The sequence below is a fragment of the Hesperophylax consimilis genome, chromosome 1, assembly GCF_061612785.1.
Source record: "Hesperophylax consimilis isolate HC1 chromosome 1, BYU_Hcon_1.0, whole genome shotgun sequence".
In the NCBI taxonomy this organism is placed as follows: Eukaryota; Metazoa; Arthropoda; class Insecta; order Trichoptera; family Limnephilidae; genus Hesperophylax; species Hesperophylax consimilis.
This window is the reverse complement of record NC_142836.1, coordinates 44,458,461-44,478,648: the sequence shown is the minus strand read 5'-3', so window position 1 is coordinate 44,478,648 and position 20,188 is coordinate 44,458,461. Positions and strand designations below refer to the sequence as shown.

The window sequence follows — 20,188 nt, the reverse complement described above, 5'->3', positions numbered from 1 at the left end:
ATTTATTGAATGATATAATATATCGATGAATTATTTTTGTGAATTTTAGCATTTTTAATATATTTTAACTAATAAAAAACTGTTGAACTTTTTATAATTGGTAGTGCTATATAATTATTTTGCCGCTGAATTTGTAATAATAAATCCATTTGGTGTTTTGTGTATGTATTTAAATTTTATTAATCGTCGAATCATTTTTGTATTTTCGTATTTAGAATATTGCTTTTATTCCTTTTTTTTAAATGAAAATTGTTAATTTAAATTTGTTTTATTGAAAAATAAAAGTTTTAGTATATTTTAATGTATGTCATTCAATGGTTTTAATTGTGACAAATAAATGTGTGAGGAAGTAAATACTCAACTTGAATTTGAATGCCATTATATAATATTTTCTAATATTTGCATAGGCAATCATCGTTTAATATGGCTTTAAATTGAATTTATTTTCTCTTTACACAACTTTCTATTAGAGGTACAGCCACAAGGAAATTATCAAATAAGTGATTTATTTCTGGTATTTTAAATAATACACGATATTCTTGTAAATGCACACCATCGAAAATTTTAATAATTATAGAAATAAAAATGTTTGTTTCCGCTGACGAACGCTTCCTGTCCCCCTCTCCCGCACTGCCCTCCTCATTCCCCTGACCGTCGCCCGGCACCCGCATCGGCCGTCGGGGCCGTCTTCGATTCAGTCGTTGATTAGCTGTTGCGCGGGATGTCCGCGCCGCTGTATATCGACGAACCGCAAAATTTACGGAACACTAATTTCCAAAACTTTCATGTTCATACAAGAAACACAGGGGATATGTTATGAGTTAATGAGGAACTACAATAATATCATATAAAAGTAAGAATATGAACGAAAAATGCATAAAAAGCCTTTTAATTTCATCATTTCAGCCGGGTCAATCTGGACCCACCACCGCCGCATGTGTTTCATTTTCAACCTCCGGGTATTACGTGTTAAAAAAAAACTAAATTCCTTGACAACACAACACAGTATGAAATATTTATGTGGTACAAATTAATGAAGATGAATAATTAGTATCCTTTCTTTTTCTCTCTAATAATGATAAAAGTAATATTTTTTCAAATGTTAATTTTTGGTGGAATTCCATTGCAATGAATAAATATTGTTTCAAATTTAACTGATTTTATTCTATTCCACTTATTAATTTTCTAGACTAGACCAGTTTCAACTGATGAAGTCATATTCAGAATGGTGACTAATTGCTAAGGTATTTACACAATTACAGGTTAGGTGTGGAAAACTAATGATTTTATGCACATTTTATATTAGTGATGCACAATCAAACTTTAGCGAGCCGCATGAAGTAAAAAAGTATGGTACAAAACGGGTCCGGGATGTGTACCCACTGTTTTACAGGAACTTGTATATCTCATGATATGTATAATAACTCTACAATATACAAAAAGAGATATACACCTATCAATAAAATGTACACATAAAATAATTTGTTGTCTACCCCAGATGAAAAAAATCTATAAAAACCATCATTTTAGTTTCAAACATGTACTCAAATATTATTATTATCATTATTGAAACCGGCCTACTCTAAAAACTAAAAAGTGGAATAAAGTTTTAACCCCTAGAGCCTCTATATTTGTTTTAAGCGAACTTACAAAATGCGGTTAGAGCGGGAATGTATTTCACAATAAAATACTGTTTTTGAAAGCAGATGAAAAACTCTTTCAGATTTTGGCATTACAAATCGACACACACAATTAACAATATAAAATTTTTGCGTAATTTACCAGTAGTTTTTATCATGTACAGTAATTACCACTTTACACGAAACTAAAAATTTATTTAATTAGACAAAAGTACCTATTATAAAAGATACAGTCACTTCAATATTTTTTTATTTTGCATAAAAATTTGACTAAAAAATTTGCAAATCTTGACAAATATTTTTCAAATGCTAAATGCTGTTAGAATTATTTATAATTTTTCGGGATCCTCTGTGGTAAACTTTTAAATGAAAACACAAGTGTGGTGTACTTTCTTTCTAACGCTGTTAAAATCATAATATATTTCACCTTAATACAAAATGAGAGAGCTTGAATTTTATGTGTCGATTTCTGGCTGGGAGAAATAATTCCCAAAAAGACTAAAGACAAAAGACGTTTGTCATTTTTCGTAGACGTATCTCCCAAATTTGCTCTAGGGGTCAATATTTTTATTATATTCACTAGTAATAATAATTTTGTCAAACAAAAAGATAGATGTCACTGGAATCAAGTAACAGAATGTATGTAATGAGCAGTTTAGCAAAATAGAAACCCACAAGCACACAGTTGACACGGCACAGACAGAAGCCTTTCCACCCGCTAGTGTAGTGTATAATGGTCCGGTGATATAAAGATTACCTGTGGGCACGTGGACAGAGGCTTCCTCCTCATCTTGACACGACAGACCAAACTCCCTTCGAAGCCTCTCACTAAGCTTTTCTCGATGTCTCCCTAGCTTTAGCTTTAGCTTTGATGGTTGACCATTAAACACACCTACAACATTTCACTTGCTTTTACCCAACATTATAATACATTCTTACCTAACTTTACTCAAATGTGTATTAGATCAAACAATAAGATTTATGTTATGGCAGAATTGAAATATATACACGATGCCGAGAAATCATTGAAATAAGCGGGTAACTGGTGAATCTTCATTACATTTGGAGTCGATTTTATAGAATAACATTTTTTGATTTGAGATTTCGTTTTCAAGTAAATCGAGTCCAAAGTCAAATATGAAAAAAAATCAGTCGCTAGGGGGTTAATATCAGTTGTTTAATGTGTTTTGAAGCGTAGATCCAGCTCCAAGAGTTTTTTAACCCATATAAAAATTGAAAAAAAAACATAAAAATAGAAAAAAAAAGTTCTTTGGGGTTCTCATGTGATGTAGGTTCACCAGTTTCCCACTTTTACTATGTGTTTCCGGACACCATGTAAACATATATTTTTTAATGTGGCCAGTTGGAAAATACAGTCACTCGCATGTATTGTGCTTGTGGCAAAAAAATAAGAATTTGCATGTTTTTAATACATAATACTATAAAAGGTCAACCAAATCAATAGTAAAAGGTTGCAGTCTAGGGTCTAGGCGGTGATGTTATACAGTGTCCCAAAAAATAGTGTCAATCGGAAATCCAGAGGTAGAACACCCTTAGGGGGTAGCCAAATTACTTCCATATAAATGTTCCGCGAATTTTTTTAGTTTTTTTTTTGTGAAACCTAGACTTACAAGAGATTATTAGGACGGGTTGTTTAGCCCTTTGCAACCGGCAAAAATTTTTAAAATTGTTATGTGCATATCTCATAGGTCTGGGCGACTTACTGGTTGAAACATGTGCGCTTGAAAGTACTCTAAATAAGCAGCTCCCGCACGTTCAATCGACACCGGTTCCGTTCAAAAAAACAAATTTATTTTCTGTCTTCAAACACAAACTCACTCTCGTGTGAAGCCGGTTGTAAAGGGTTAGGAGAATTTGAACAATTCATCAAATTTCAACATTCATTTTCAAGTTCTGCGAAAGATTTTTTCAAGTTCTGTTTTTATTTCAGTTCTGTCAAGCAACTAACCTATTATGATATAATAGCAGAACTTTCACAGAACCTGAAATTGAACGTTGAAATTTGATGAATTGTTCAAATTCTCCGAAACAACCCGTCCTTGGTCACAGAGACATGAATCACTGAGATTCATGGAAGATTTTTTTTTACTAATTAGATGAATCGTATGCCTTGCAGACGCTAAAACAATTGTGGGCAGATCTGATACCATTGCGCCATAAAAAAATGTTGAATCCCGAAGTTAGTTGATATTCAAAACTTTTCAAATTTTCAAGGACGATTTTAAGTCACTGAAAAAAATTCACCCAGATCTTTCTTAAAGACCTGTAAATTTCATTGAGCGCGTATCTCAATAATTCATGTCTCTGTGGCCAATAATCTCTTGTAAGTCAAGGTTTCACAAAAATTGTGGAACATACATATATGGGTGATTTGGGTACCACAAGGGGTGCTCTACCTCTGGACTACGGCTTGAAACTATTTTTTGGGACACCTGTATAATTGAACAAGAAGATTTGTTTATGAACTAACCAATGTTGATGGTAGACAGCGCATCCAGACTATTGATGGAGTCCTCGAGGTTCTTCTCCAAGCGCGACATGTCTTGGTCCTCCACCTCTCCTGGAGTGGATGGAGGGGAGGAGCCATCGGTAGGGTTGGCCATACTGTGGCGCCTGCGGTATTCACTTATAGACAGCTGAAACAGAAGGGCATCGTCAACATTTCACACAACACCCACTATAATACATAATACGTGGTGAAGAGAATGCGGGTACTAACCTTTCTTCTAACAGGTTTGGGTATTTCAACTGGTGGGGGATTGAGTCGAGGATCGTTGGACCGGCCCAGGAACATTTTAGTGGGAGTTGTAACCTCGTTGCTAACCGAGTGGTTGGTATCCTTCAACACCCCTGATAGCAGAACACTATTCCTGGAATCCATCTGATTGACACGGTCCAGAATTTCTTGAACATTTTTATATTCGTCATCCGAGTTTAAAACTGTTCCATCCTTAAAAACGCTAGTCTCTAGGTTTGTGGTCATGTCAATGGCATTCTTAATTACGTTTATATCGGGAATGGAAGCTGATGCTTCGGTGGACTTCTGCGATTCCTCAGTAAATGGTTTCATCCTGAAAGTATCCGAAAACAAATTTGTGGATGGAAAATTATTGTTGGTAATTTCTGTAAAATCGGGATCTTCCTTTTCAGATTGACCAGTTGTCTCATTAGATTGCTGTTCTGGATCAACTTGGGGGAGAAGTGCTCTTTCTATCTCTGGAGAAGGTAGGCGAACCGAATACTGACTTATGCTCCCCTCGTCAGCTTCTACCAGAATTCCTGTGTTGCTGTTTTCCGGAGTTACAGTGATGGAGACACATTGCGAGGTTTCAGCAGAAGAATCCACAGAATGCGCTACTTTGTCAGATTCGAACACTTCCACAGATTCTTTGTCAGTTTTCAACTTGACTTCAACTGTTTGGTTGTCAGCACTCACACTGAGATCAAAATTCAGGTTAACTTTCTTACGCTTCTCTTTGGGCTGTTTTTTATTCCTGATTTTGAGAATCTGAATGTTCTCTGTATGGAATGAGTGTATTTTCTTTTGGATATCATCCATTTCATCTAATATAGGGGAAGAGTTTCCACTGGTTTCTGTAGAATTAATGATACCACATTCACTCTTAGTTTCTCCCACAACAGAATCAAGGTAAACTTTATCATTAGTATTACTTAACTCGTCTGCTACTATTTCAGCTTTAGATTCTAAACTCTCAGTGGGTGTATTAAGGACAGGATGGAAAACAGAAAAAGCTAGAGTTTCAGTATTGCTTTGAGTCACAACAATTGTATCATTAGATAAAGGCGTCGGGGCATCTTCTTTTACCTCGGCCTTTTCACTATCCTCAGAAGGGGGAAACACTTCATTATTATTTACTTTTTCTTCTAGCTTCATTTCCTTGGGAATTGATAAAACCTTTACTGGAGATAGCGCTGAACATAATTCTGCAGCGGGTACCACAATATCAAGCTTTTGAGGATATTTGACCTCTTCCGGACAGATGGCTATGTTAGAAACGGCAATAAAGTTACACTTTTCGGGGTTAAAATGACTCTCCACAATTTCTGGTGGAGGCGGTTTCTCCAATGAGATTACAGAATGTTGTCGAAACGTAATTTCATTACTAAAATCTTTAGTTGGAGTAGTTCCCAGCATCGGGGCACACTGGGCATCATCACTCTGAAAGAAAAATAGACATTACTGAATGTATATTCCCAATGACAAACAAGAAATTTTTATGTACAATAATTATTCAATAAGATACTTACATGACCAAAAGTAGAAGGTTCTATTGATAAAGATTCACGAGCCAATCTTCTTTTCTTTAGGGGAGTCACCATTTCATTGGGTGGGGATTCTGTCAAAGAATAAGATTAAATAATTAATGTTTCAAAAGGGACTACTCAATATATCATTTCATTGGGTGGGGATTCTGTCAAAGAATAACATTAAATAATTAATGTTTCAAAAGAAACTACTCTATATATATCATTAAATAATAAATGTTTCAAAAGGGACTACCCTATATGTATTTCATGTTTGTGCTGTATTGACATATCTTTCTTTGCCAATAAGAAAAATAAATGGCATTAATGCTATGTTTGTTACCGGCAGTTGGAGAGTCACTCTCCTCACTAATGGCCTGTCTAAGCCAGCGCTTCTTGGCACTGTGCTGCGGGGGCATGAGGTTGGGGTGAGGTGGGGTGGGGTAGGGGGGCTGCGCTGGAGGGGGGCTGAGCCCACCCGGGGGCACCATGCTCATGGGGCAGGGCTCCGGCTCCCCCTCTTCCTCGGCCTCCTGGGAGATGCCAGTGCTGCTGATGATCGCACTGCTCCTGAGGGAACGCTTCAAGGGGCTGGGATCTGTTGGCACCCTCAGGAATTTGCGCATCTTCTTGGGTGTCCTATTTCTTTCTGGGGAGAAACCAACTGGGTCTCTGGACAGATCACGCGCCACCGCCACCCTCTTGACTGCTTTTTGCGAGAAGGTCGAAGGAGAGTCAATTGGAGAAGGGGAACACGAGGAGTCTGCTGTTTCAGGCTCCGACTGTTGACCTCCACAGCTCTTCTCGGGGGTAGACTCTGCACTTATCACTCCGCCACTTAAGCTGCCTATCATGGTGTTGGCCACCCTGACGAGGTTTTCAATTGACTTTCCACCTAGGAAAGTGTGTTTCTCAGCAAAGGGATGTGAACTATTGTTGTTATCTGAGGCGTTGCTAAACTCCAATGTACTGCCAAACTCGTAAGAGAGGTTTGGTTCAGGCGATTTGTTAAGCCATTCATTCATTATGGTCTTTTTTGTTTTGGGAAACTTGAAAGTTGTTTCCAAGGGTCCAACAGCGGCTTCCACCAGAAGGCAAGCGGAACTTAAGCCCACCTTCATTCTCTGAAAGTAAAAGATAAAACAATATGTATTATAAAATGATCACAAAGTACCAGATTAGGGTAAAACAACTAAATAATAGATTAGGTATAAATTATAAAGTGACCTACATTAATAGACTCTCCCAGGGCGATGTTAGTTTCGGCCAGCTCCTGGTAGGAATGGGCTTCCTCAGAGGTGAGGGGAGTGAGGGGAATGAGGGGGGTGATGTCGGTAAAGTGTTCTGCCACAGACATGCTGTTGCTGCGCGGGGGGGACATAAGGGAGCAGTGCTCGTCCTCCGAGGTCACCATGTCGCTGTCCACTGAGTTCAGCCGGTTCCGGCTAGTCTGACTTGTGGTCCGAGCTCTGCCCTTTCTGCTCACAAACAAAACACCATTTTAGTACCAACATTTATAACTACATACATACTTCACAAATACAAATTGAATTTAAAGAATGCTCTGATAATTGAACTCAAAATGTGTTTGAATTCCATTGTATTTTTCATAATTTAACCTCAAATAAATAAAAGGTACATGTGCAATAAATAAGTTAAAAAAAAAGTTTACATTATGAATATTTTTGTTTACAGGTAATGGGTAAATACAAATGAAGTGAACTGACCTCCGCCTTCCTTTGAGCATTGACTGCTGAAAGTGATCATCAGCGTGCTCCACGGAAAGCTCCTTGGACTCGCTGGTGGAGGTGACGGAGCAGGACTGCTGCGGGTCTGACTCCCGCCTTTTGCTCTGCTTGTCCCGGTTCTCTAGTTTTCTTTGCTCGGCTTTCTCCATTCGCTCAAATGCCTTCATTATGGCTTCCATTTTCCTTTCTTCCCGCGTCTGCAACAATGTTATTTACATTATAAATACTAATCTTCAAATTTTACAAATCTGTGATTCTAAGCCTATAGAGGACAGCAGTATTGAAAACAGATTCTAACCCTTCAGACTAATTTATTCACTTTTGGGAACAACTCACACGATCTCACAGAAAATGTTGTATCTCTCTTAACATTGTGTGAGAAATATGATCTAAATGGTATTAGAAAGAGAAAACACCACACTTTATATTCATATCTAGAAGTTAACCACAGTAGAATTAAAATGTGCACCTTTATGAAACCAAAGGTTCCAACCACAATTTGAAAAACTTAAGACTTAAGGACGGGTTGTTTCAGAAAATTTTAACAATTCATCAAATTTCAAAATTAATGTTTATAAAACAAGGTTTTTTATGCACAAGGATAACAAATTATTATAAGCAATAATTAGAGAAAAATATAATAAGCAGTAATTGTTGATTGAAGTACTAGTACATATTGAATTATTTAGCATGTTCAGAATAAGCCGACGTAGCTCAGTGGTTCAGAGTTCCAGGGCACCTGACCAGACATCAGTAGGTGCAGGTTCAATTCCCATCGGCGGCATTTATTTTTACTCGGAAATATTTTCAATTTGTATGGATATTTCAGGCACTAATTATTGCTTATAATAATTTATTTTTAATTTTCAAGTTCTGTGAAAGTCCTATTGAAGTTCTGTTATTATATCAACATGGGCAAGTTGCTTCACAAAACTGAAAAAATAATAGAACTTGAATAGAGCTTTCATAGTCCTTGAAAATTAATTGTGAAATTTGATGAATTGTTGAAATTCTCTAAAACAACTCGTCCTTTAATAATTATTTTTATATGAAACAATTGCAAAGCGGAAATACTCCGGAGTTAAGGTACTTCCAGCAAAGGTACCAAGAGCATACCGTTAGTAAGCATGAAAATAAGAATGCAAAGTGACTCACCATTTTCTTTTTATCTTTAGCAGATTGCACTTTAGATTCCTGGGAGTCACTCTTCTCATCAGCAGACTCGCTGGCGGGCGCAGGCACGGTAGCAGAGGTGGCGCGGGTTGTGCGAGTGGAATGGGCCGAGTGGGTGGAAGTCCTTCGAGGAGGCTCTGCACACTCTCGGTCAATCAGCTTTTCTCCATCTGACGGAGCACTAACACTTCTCTGGATGGGAGAGGTGACCACTGAATCTACTAGAGGTTCAATTATCAGTTTTTCTTCCTTGACTTTGGCAGGCTCGCTTTCCTCAACTGGCTTGGGCTCGGGTACAGGCTCGGGCTCGGGCTCGGGCTCAGGCTCGGGCTCGGGCTCAGGTTCAGGTTCTAGCTCGGGCTCAGACTCGGGCTCAGGCTCCACTTTTTCTATTTTCAAAATACTTTCTACTATTTCAAGAGCTATTTCCATCTTTACTGGTGACAATTTTGGTATTGGAGTCTTTCCTACTTCTGGTTCTTCTTTTACGATTTCTGGAACAACGACATCGGGTACCATCAGGATTTCTTCTTTGATCAAAACTGGCAACTCGGGTTCGATCATTACTGGCTTAATATCTGGAAGAAATTCGATTTTAGGTTCTATAACGGGCTCTTCTTTTTTAATCAGAAGGGTGGACGTCAATTTTTCTTCCTTCTCTTGTTTAACTACAATGTTCAATATAGACTCTGGTTCACTTTTTCGCCTTCTATCCATCTTAGGGCTGGGGTTGTTGTGGGGTTGTAGTTGTAGTTTGGGTGAAATATTCTCTTTAGGCATAACGGACGTAGTGGAAGAGGGCTGAGAAGAGAAGTGAGAGGAAGAGCTTGCGTGTCGAGTACGAGATCGCCTCTCCCGCACCGACCTGTCTGAAGCCCCGTTGTTCCTGTGAGTCAAGGCAGTCCCAGTCCCAGTTCCAGACCCTGTCCCGGGGGCGGACTGTTTGCAATGCTTGGGGTTACCGCAAGCACACGGCTGCCAACTTCCTGAGGACTCGTGCCGAATGCTTATCTCTGTATTGGATTGTACAGCGTTGATGGTAACTAAGTAAACGTGAAGAGCACCTTTGATGATACAGTGCTGAAGTTCCGCATTGGGTTTACAAGAGCGCCGAACAAAGCGGGCTTCGTTACCATATGTCCTAGTATCTATGCAGACCTGAGTAGGGTCTTTAGGGAATCTATAAAAGAATAAATAAGGGCCGGGCCTTTGACTACCAGCTCGCCCCATGGGGTGTGGCTGGGGTCTGTGCTGCGCCGAAAGCATGTACTTCCCCCGAAGCTCTATGATGGGAGTGTTCTCCTTCATGTCCTTGGTGGCTATGAGTATCTTCCCACCCGCATGCGGCACAGTGGTGCAATGGTGTGCAGTCAGCACCACGGACATGGTGGAAGCATTGGTTGCACTTTTGTTAGAATAATTCCTGGCTATTTTAGCCCTCAGTTCTGGACTGTAATGGTTTGTCATGGCCAATTCGTAGCTTTCATTCCATTGGTTGAGCTGTTGAGATGAATTTGGAGGAGAGAAGTATTTACTTCGGTACTTGACAACATCGCCTTTCCTCTTCAAACGCTTATCAGGTAATTTTCTCTTAGGACCTTTACGTCCATTGTCAACACGTCGGGGCCGTTTGGGTCCGCGCTTGTTGTTATTGTTGGGGATGGCAGCCGGTGCAGGTGCCGGGGGTAAGGTGTACAGAGCAGACTGTAAGTTAGGAGGTTGTGGAGTAAGCGTGGGAACCGTACGACTCACACCGCCAATAGTATTGCTGTAGGTCGTCACTGTCAACGTAAGGGAGCGTTTCTTATGTGATCTTAATGGTCCGCCAGGTGGTCTGCATCCGGCAGTCCTCTTGCGTTTCACAGACCCCGAAGCTGACTCGCTTCCCGAAGATCCCAGTCCAAGTAAGTTAAGTTCCTCTAGTTTCCTCATCTGAATAGAGCGAGCTCGTTGACGATTCACAGGCCTTGGCTGGCATTTCCCACACATGTATTCTTCAGGTATGTTCTTGCGATCCATAAACATGCAATCAACATGCTGCCATACAAGACACCTATCGCAACAGATCATATAGCCATCATCGTGAGTGAAATCACAGACACAGAGAGTAATTTCTTCATCTTCACCTTCTGGAGCAGTTTCCGTATCGCTACCATTTCTGTCTTGTCTGGGCTCGTCTCCGTCAACGGAGGATATCACAGAAGCTGTATCATCATCATCCGGGTGGAGAATACTGCTGAATTGGTAGGCACCAGAAGACGTTCCAGGAGCATTGGCAGTGAGCATCGATACCCCTGCAGAATGCACTGGAGACTGTTGGATGGGGATTGCACAGTTCACTGGAGATGATAAGCTCGTGGGAGTAGCTTTGGGAGGGCTGTTCACTGGAGAAGGTATGAGGGAAGTATTGTTTAAGGGGGAAGTGCTTATCACTTGGGTGGGGACACTACTCGTTGCACTGGCAATGGCTTGAGGAGTTCCTGCATAGGTGTGGTCCAGCATTACAAGCTGTAAAGTGTAGTAATGGAAGGACAAGGAATCATCCGATAAATTAGGGCGCTCCTCTGTTCCGAGGATATCGTCAGAAATTAAAAGAGTTGTTGGATCCCCACTGAAACAGAAAATCAGTTTTTATTAAGTCTACAAAAGTAACTTGTGTAACAAGGCAAGTTTAGTCCGTAAATAAATATGTATTATTATGTACGTAAATAAAAGATGTCCACTTACTGAATTTGTCGCCATTGTTCGTATGAGTCACCGATGCGACGATAGCCATCTCTACTTGGCTGCTGAACATTGCAGGCAACCACCTGTGAAACTTGTTTTGTATGCAAGTTTTTAGGCTGCGACAGCGATTGCAAGATTTGTGCCGTGAGATTTTGATTTGAAGAGACGTGTTGATTAGTATCTGAATTATAACTAATATACCTCACAGTCCCATCCATGTCATTGGGTTGCTGCACAAAGGGTGCGTTTGTTCTATTTTGTGATGAATTGTTGGATGTCATCAACTGAGTTGGAGATTGTTGTAGTACCAATCTTTGCGGGGTGCTTTTACCATTAGCTTTTTGAATGCCAACCACGCCGGCAATATTTTTTGTATACGTGCCTTGCTTTTGATTGCCCACTTGATTCATATTGCCTCCAGACCATGACTTCCCTTGTGAGGAATTGACTGATCCCTTTGTTCCAATTCCAGTCCTGGAAGGAGGCATTGTTTTCAATCCACCCTTATTATTAGTATGGATATTCTGTTGCTGGATAATTTTCACAGGCATGGCTGACTGGAGGTTCTGAGATTGAACCATATTTGGAAACGATCCAGATCTGCCTGAAACTTTTTGATTGAATTGAAAAGAATTGTTTGTCTTCAGACCTCTTCCCACAGACTGTAAGGACATTTTTGGCCCAGGAACAACTCGAGATAGAACGTGACTCTGTTGTTGGTTGGGTTGGTTAGATATTGGATTGGCGCTAACCTTGGCACTGGCGGCATTATTTAATTTATGTATGGGTCGATTATTTACACTGGACATACTCTTTAATTGCAGACCAGCCGAACTCATGACAGACGGACCCTTGGCCGATTGCCCCCTAGCACTGGCACTAGCGGCACTGGTGGAGACCTTCATGGAGCTGGATAATTGACTGTTAGCTGTGAGTACCGAGTTATTGAGGAGCTGCTTGGGCTGCGGAGCAGTGGAGAGGGCTGCAGTGGGAGAGTTCAACTTGGTTATGTCCATTGGACTCAAGTAGTTGGCATGGATGACGCCCTTCATGTTTGACGAGATGGATCCGTGCTTGGGGATGGTGATGCTACTGAGTATCTGCACTTTGGGGGCAAACTTGTGATTAGAGTTAGAGGTGGATAAGATGGGATTATTTACGGGATGTGTAGTGAAATGTTGGCCAGGACCGGTGAGGATGATTTGTGACATGGTGGTGGAGGTTCCTTCCATCTCTCCTTGGTACACTGGCTCATCGTTGCCAGGTGATGTGTTGGAAGAAATGATTGTAGGCAACCATAAGGTTTGATTTCCACTCGACACACTTTGTACCACATTTTGAATAGCGGCTATATTGCCAACTCCTGAATTAACGTTTAATGTATAGTTTTGGGCAAACTTGGGAACACTTTGAATAATGGTTGTTGTTTCCATGGGCTCTGAAGTATCTTCAGAGATGAATCTGAGCTCACCATTATGAACCTCAGTATTTTCTGCATTAGAAGAAAATAAACTTGGCTCCAGCACTCCATCTTCTATGGAAAGAAGATTAGAAACGGGGTTTGAATGTCGGGAAGACTCATCATCTTGGTCAAGTTTAGCATCCGAGTCGCATTTGACATAAGACTGAAAGCGGTCACTCTCTTGGTCATAAGAAACACTAGAGTCAGGAACGTGGAGATCAGTGGAGAGCGCAGAAACGGAGTTTTCTGTACAAGTATCCATACTGTGACGATTCATTTGATTTACTAATAATAAATCCAACGCGGGCTCCTTGCCTTCCCCGGTGGCGGCCGGTCCGCAGTCCTGTAACAAACAACCACCAACCTTACTTTTATGCTAACAAACTATTACTTTTATACTACGTGGTTTTTTAAATATTAAATTATTTTAATTTTATTGTTCTTCAAAAGTACCATCCTGTTAAACTGTTAAGCGGTTAGTCAACTATAAATTTGGTATTAAATATTTTATAATAACAATTTGAAACGGTTTGTTGCCGCTCTACCGGCGTAGGGCGTCGTAGTTGTAGTGTTGAGTACCTCATACAAGAGGCACTACAAATGTCCCATAGAAACATGCAAACTGTCCCGCCACTTCACTAAATGTATTTGTCCCACCTGTTCGATGCTTAACATGTTTTTCTCTGAAATTCTCTAGCCCCCCCCCCTCATTGTGAAATTATGTTGACACCTCACCTCATTTGAGGTGGGACACCTCAACACCTCATTTCAGTATTTGAGTACCTCAAACAAACTCATTGTGATATTGTGTCCTACCAAACACCAGTCAGTTGAATAGCCGGCTTCTTGGCAAAGATCAACTTTTTTCAGAACAAAGTCGTCATATTTCTTTTTTCAATGCAAAAGTCAATTTTTAACACAGTTACAAGCTGCCAATTATGTAAATTTCGGAATGTAATAAAATAGTATGAATTTATATGAAACAAAAGAAAACTTAACTAAATTACTTTGCTGTGAAGTTTTTATAGTGGAATGAAAATGGAAAAAATCGCTTTGCTCGGAACTTACCAGCCGGGACTCTGAATCATAATCTCCCTTTTGAGCAAACATACTGCCATCAATTTCATTTTGCAGTATCCACTGCTACCGGCCCGCGGACACTGCCTCCGCTACTCTCCCGATGGCCAGCACCTCTACCTGCAACAAGAGCATTGCTCACGTTATTGCCATGAACATCAGCAGTGCGCCCCACCAGTTAAACTCATTAACATAATAACATAGTCCATATACTGACTCACAAAGGCGAGGATAAATTAAATAAACCTTCATAATTTTCCAACCTCGTAAAATAAAAATTATTTAATGGTTTAGCACCCCATAGAGTCAATTTGCTTGCTTTGGGAACAGCTCATATGGTCTCATAGAAATCATTGTCTCCCTTACTGTCATGGTTAGACATAAGGTCTAAAACGGCGTTAGAAAGAGAAAATATCACACTTAATATTTAAATCTAGAAGTTGACCACAGAAGAATTAAAATGTACAACCTCTATGAAACCAAAGGTTCATTCAAAGAACAAATTCAAGCAACTTCTTTCAAAGAAACAAAGAAATTTTTTATTAACCCTCAATTAACTTTGATGGGCAATATGGCCTGGCCAGGCCAATTTGAATTTCAAGCGATTTTACTTTTTGGCAAGCGGTATCAATATACAATACAAGTAGGCGAGCGGCATTGAATGGTGCTATTGTCGATGAGTTAGCATTTAGTTGGTAGAATAAGACAAAAACTTCAAGGACTTTATCACGTGGCATGGAAAGACCATCGCATGTGGCATCAAGGTCTTGTGTAGTTCTGTGATTCGGATACCAATTACCAGCTCAGAGGTCAAATTAACACCGGAAAACTTCCAGATGCTTATCATGAAGTGAATCAAGGTGCACGACTGGTGTTGGATTTAGTTGACAGGTATCGCTATACCGCTCGACTTGGCCAGAATTCTGATGGAAAAAGGACTTGCCATCGTTGGTACCGTATGCGCAAACAGGTTGTTCCGTTATATACACATATGCAACATATTGACACGTTCATGCACACAATTTGCACATCAGCTTCTATATAAAACTAGTTTGATAGCCAACACCTCCAGTGGCCTACTACAAGGTAGTCACCATGGCCCGGTTTTGTTCCTCATTTTCATCAATGATATAACCAATTGCTTCAACAATGTCGAGGTATTGCTCTTTGCAGATGACATCAAACTATACAAGAAAATAACTTATATAAATCATTGCCATATACTACAGTCAAATATTAGTAAGTTTAGAGATTGGTGCGTTCAAAATAATTTATTTTTAAATGTAGTAAAGTGCAAAACCTTGACTTTCTTCAGAAACAAAAATCCTGTTTTATTCGAATATTCCTTCAATAACATAGCTTTAGAAAGAGTCACGAAAATGAGAGATCTTGGAATTATTTTGGACGAAAAACTAAGTTTCACCAATCATATCCATCAAATTGTGAACAAAGGTATGAAAACACTAGGCTTCGTATAGAGATTGGTGCGTTCAAAATAATTTATTTTTAAATGTAGTAAAGTGCAAAACCTTGACTTTCTTCAGAAACAAAAATCCTGTTTTATTCGAATATTCCATCAATAACATAGCTTTAGAAAGAGTCACGGAAATGAGAGATCTTGGAATTATTTTGGACGAAAAACTAAGTTTCACCAATCATATCCATCAAATTGTGAACAAAGGTATGAAAAAAAAATTCTGCGTTTTATAAATTTTAAATTAAATATCCCTGTCGAAGACTTAAAATACAATTTCTTATTAAATACTCTAAAAATACATACATTAGAAGATAGACGTAAAATAAACGATTTAACATTCTTATTCAAAATACTTAACTCTAAATTCGACTGTTGTGAACTCCTGCAACTTATAAACCCACAGTAACAACACGACAAAATACAATATTCTACAGCAGCACACATAAGCGTAACTACATTGCCCACTCTCCGATACAACGACTTCACACCATGGGAAATCATTACTTGGGTGATGTTGACATATTCAATACCAACTTGGCAAGTTTTGTGGATCATTTAAAACATTTATTTCAACAATACTCCTAAACACATCATGTAAATCTACAAATAGCTGTAATTTTCTGTTTTTGTATGACTTGTTGCATAGCTTTTATCAAATATAATTTTATTCTTATTTTTTATGTTTCAAAGTATCTGTCAAATTAAAATTATACTACCAACCATGTAAAAGCCCTCTGGGCGTTAAATAAATAAATAAAATAAAAAATATGGCCTGACCAGGCCACGTTGCCTATACAAAGGGGTAAAGGTGCATTGCCCATCGGAGGGTTGCTTATTATTGCATGAAATGAAAAAAAGTGAGATGACAGTAATTTTTAGATCACATTTATCTAATAAAATGTGTATTTCAGTCATTTTAGTTCAGTTTTTAGATGAAAAGATGTAAGGTGAGCCATTTTTTAAACCTTTTTTATAGAGGAGATGAAAAGATGTAAGGTGAGCAATTTTTTAAACCTTTTTATAGAGGAGATGGTTAACGTAAGGTTCCCATGAGCACTTAGGCAATAAGCCCAGTGTGCTATCTCTCATCTTATCTCATTCCTTTAACAGTAAACCCGGTCCCTTTTATAAAGTTCACCAGAGTTGTCATTGGATATGTGACTGTCTTCTGGTTCTACAATATGTTTTCCCAGGTATCTGAGCCTAGATCCCATTGGCACGCGCAATACAAAATCCACCTAAACGCAGGCAGCACACAAAGTTGACCTATTGTTTCTAGTTCGCTACGTTTGGTGATTTAGCAGGGGTGCCCGGGTTCATGGGGTGAGGTTTGTCCAGGTCTTGGCGGCAGATGCCTCTGCCCACTTAGTGCATGACGGACGGGTTGAGGGAGATCTTTTCACCTCTCCAGCAGGATACTCTCCACCACTGAATCACCTTGCACCGCAGTGAGAGGGATGAATCCGTCACTCCTACCCACCCCTCATACCCCTTTCCTTCACAGATCTTCCTCTCTTTCATTTACTTAAAAAACCTCCACACAAGATCCCCAAAGATGACATAGGCCCTGAGGGATATTATTTTCCTCGGGGCTTCCTGTGCAGACTAATGTAAACAAAAAAAACCCTTCAGACTAATTTGTTTGCTTTTGCGAACAATTCAAATGGTTGCAACTTTCTTATTGTGTGGTGAGAAACATGATCTAAATGGTATTAGAAAGAGAAAACACCACGCTTTATATTCAAATCTAGAAATTAACCACAAAAGATTTCAAAATATATATTTAAAATTAAATTAAAATTTCAATATATATATTTTTATTTTGAATATCTATTTATGTGAGACTTCTTATCATTTTTACTAATGTATCTTATTTTATTATATGCTTTTGTTGTAACATTTAATATTTTTTCTTTTTTCGTTGTATTATGTTTCCTTTATTGTTTTGATTTGGTAGAATTTATAATAACTGTGATACTCTAGTATACTCTGTAGTGTGTAAAAGCCCATTAGGGCGTGTAATAATAAATAAATGTGCACCTTTACAAAACCAAAGGAACCGACAGCAATTCGAAAAAAAAAAAACGTAGAAGATAACGTTTGTAACACATTAGTATAATAAAATAAGGGTAATTTTTTTTTTCACTATCAGCAATTTTAGTAAAAAAAATTAATTTAAAATTTTAGTTAAAACGTAAAGTGAGCGTTTTAATGTTTGCAATTAAAATATTTATATTAAAAAAATATGTTTTGTTTCTAATAATAAATACCATATATTATGACGTTTCTAAAACAGTTTTTAGCTTTCGGATACATTCAGAAATTCTGGGGAAATCTCTAAGGACGGGTTCTTTCACAGAATTTGAAAAATTCTTCAAATTTCAAAGTTAATTTTCAAGTTCTGTGAAAGTTCTTTTCAGGTTATGTTACGCTTACAATCATTTTTGTGTTTGTCTTTTTTCTTTTTTCAAATAAATTCCATTTTATTTGTGCCTATCGAAATCGCCTATGTATTATTTGTATTATTCTAATTATGTATATTATTTCAAAATATGGAATGTATTGGCATTGCACTACCCCTGCATACATTCTGGAATAAATTCTTATTATTATTATTTCGGTTCTGTCAAGTAACTGGCCTATAATGGTACACAGCACTCGCAAATGAATGTTGATAAATTGTTCAAATTCTGTGAATTTTTCAATAATTATTTTTATATGAAACAACAAAAAACTGCAAAGTGTAAATACTCCGAACTTCTTACAGAATAGGCCTGAGGAGTTAAGGTACTTCCAGCAACGATAGCAAGAGCATACCGTCATATTCTATGAAACAACCCATCCTAATAGTGAAAATCTCGAAACATTCCAATTATTTTGAAATTCCCCCCATATTATAATTTAAGTTTAATTCGCGAGCAGCCCTATTGCCGAGTTTGGTTATTGTGAGACAAATCAAAAAATGCTTTGCAACTACCGTAAGGAAAAACAGAGTAAAAAATGTTTTCTTGGTAAACCTAATAAATGCCGAATGTACACGTTGGCGCCAACTCGCCAACGTGTGAACGCCGTCGCCAACGTGTGAACGCCGTTGCCAAAGTTGGCCAGTTAAAAACGTTCATGTCGTTAAGGCGGCAAATCGAATATGGCACATTTTATATCTATGTTGTGATGCTGAAGGTAGTTGGGAGGGGTAGGAGATGGGGAGAGGAAGATGGGGGGAGTACCTGGCTATTCAGATCTGCTCACCAAAACACGGCTAAAGCCATTTTAAGCAACCTTTCTGCATGGTGGTCTTACACACCAGGGCAATACTGAGAGTACATCTTCCTCTCTGGAACGTGCCACAAGTATACTATATATTATTTTTAAATTAATAAATTGTGAAATAACAAGATTCGAACACGCGACTTTCGGATTGCAAGTCGGCCCTACCCACGGCGGCCGTCAAATCTAGATGGATGTGGAAATTATCGCAGCTGCAACAATTTATTTGTACAGCACGTTCAATTATTTATTAATCATCGTAATTTATAAACGTAAATAATCAGTCACGCAATAATCAACACGACTGTCTCCGCAGAAAGCCTATTGAGAACTGAAGACTGGGCCAACGTGTGAACGCGGATTGGCGCAAAGATCCTTAGATGTGTGTACGAAAACCGACAATAATCGGGTTGACCGGCCAACGTTGGCGGCCAACGCATCCAACGGACAAGTCCTGTACGCGTTGGGCCAACGTGGACTGGCAGCATAACAATGAATTAGATCTCATCAACTAGGAGCGTGCATTCAGTACGAATTGAGTAGTATAGGCAGATACACAGTAAAATATTAAAATGTGCGCGAGCGTGGAATAAACAAGCGGCTGTGTGCAGTACAAGCGTGTTTGTTACAAAGCATGTACGGAGTACGGGAGTCATCGTTGTCAACAATTAGATTACTATTAAATACATTAAGAGCAAGCTACAAGCCAAAAATGTGTATATTCTTGGTATACCTTATATCGCAGGTAATAGACATTAAAATCGCTTGACAAAAGGAGTCTAGAAACGTTCGATTTCAAGCAAAAACTGTTTTTTATTTATTTTTTAAATAATTTTATAAGAAAGCAAAATAGTTAATCGAGTGAAACTGCCACAGATAATCTTGGCTATAATACTGTATTTTTTTAATTTGTTCCTTTACGCGTTCATACATTTCTTATAATAAATAAAAAAAAAATTTTTTTTTAAATTCGTTATAAAGATTAATCAAAATAGTGATTTGGCACTAAGCTTCGCTTTAACAGAATAATTCTGAACAATCGACCATACAGAACATGTTATCAAGGACATACTCAAGAAGGGTCAATATACGTAACGCTTACCAAGGGTAAGTGTATGCGCCAGACCGGTATTGTAGTTGGCAGTGTTTGGCGTGATTTTGTAGTTCTTATTTATGACATATTTTAGAAAATCTCAAATTCGAGTTGTTCACTCGATGGTGATGCCATCCCTAAAATATTGCGGGGAAAGTTTTCTCTCTGAAGTTCTCTAATGGCGGGTTCAGAAGTTTTAATTTTAGTTGATCAACTTTTATTGAACGACAGGATTTC

At 38.6% G+C, this 20,188-nt stretch overlaps 1 protein-coding gene across 2 annotated transcripts in view; it reads right to left on the bottom strand.

The window, feature by feature from the left end:
- upSET (SET domain-containing protein upSET) overlaps positions 1–20,188 on the bottom strand; it is a 47,144-nt gene that overhangs the window by 7,867 nt on the left and 19,089 nt on the right. Inside the window, exons 2-11 of one of the 2 annotated variants that reach the window (XM_089634561.1) lie at positions 14,106–14,234; positions 11,576–13,380; positions 8,831–11,459; positions 7,655–7,872; positions 7,159–7,405; positions 6,271–7,051; positions 5,931–6,019; positions 4,381–5,841; positions 4,132–4,297; positions 2,398–2,532 (exon numbers count right to left, since the gene is read on the bottom strand). In XM_089634561.1, the coding sequence (XP_089490687.1) occupies positions 2,398–2,532; positions 4,132–4,297; positions 4,381–5,841; positions 5,931–6,019; positions 6,271–7,051; positions 7,159–7,405; positions 7,655–7,872; positions 8,831–11,459; positions 11,576–13,380; positions 14,106–14,147 (7,573 nt within the window). In that variant the 5' untranslated portion in view covers positions 14,148–14,234. The remainder of the gene's footprint in view (positions 1–2,397; positions 2,533–4,131; positions 4,298–4,380; positions 5,842–5,930; positions 6,020–6,270; positions 7,052–7,158; positions 7,406–7,654; positions 7,873–8,830; positions 11,460–11,575; positions 13,381–14,105; positions 14,235–20,188) is intronic. The other variant, XM_089634569.1, reaches the window with a different exon arrangement.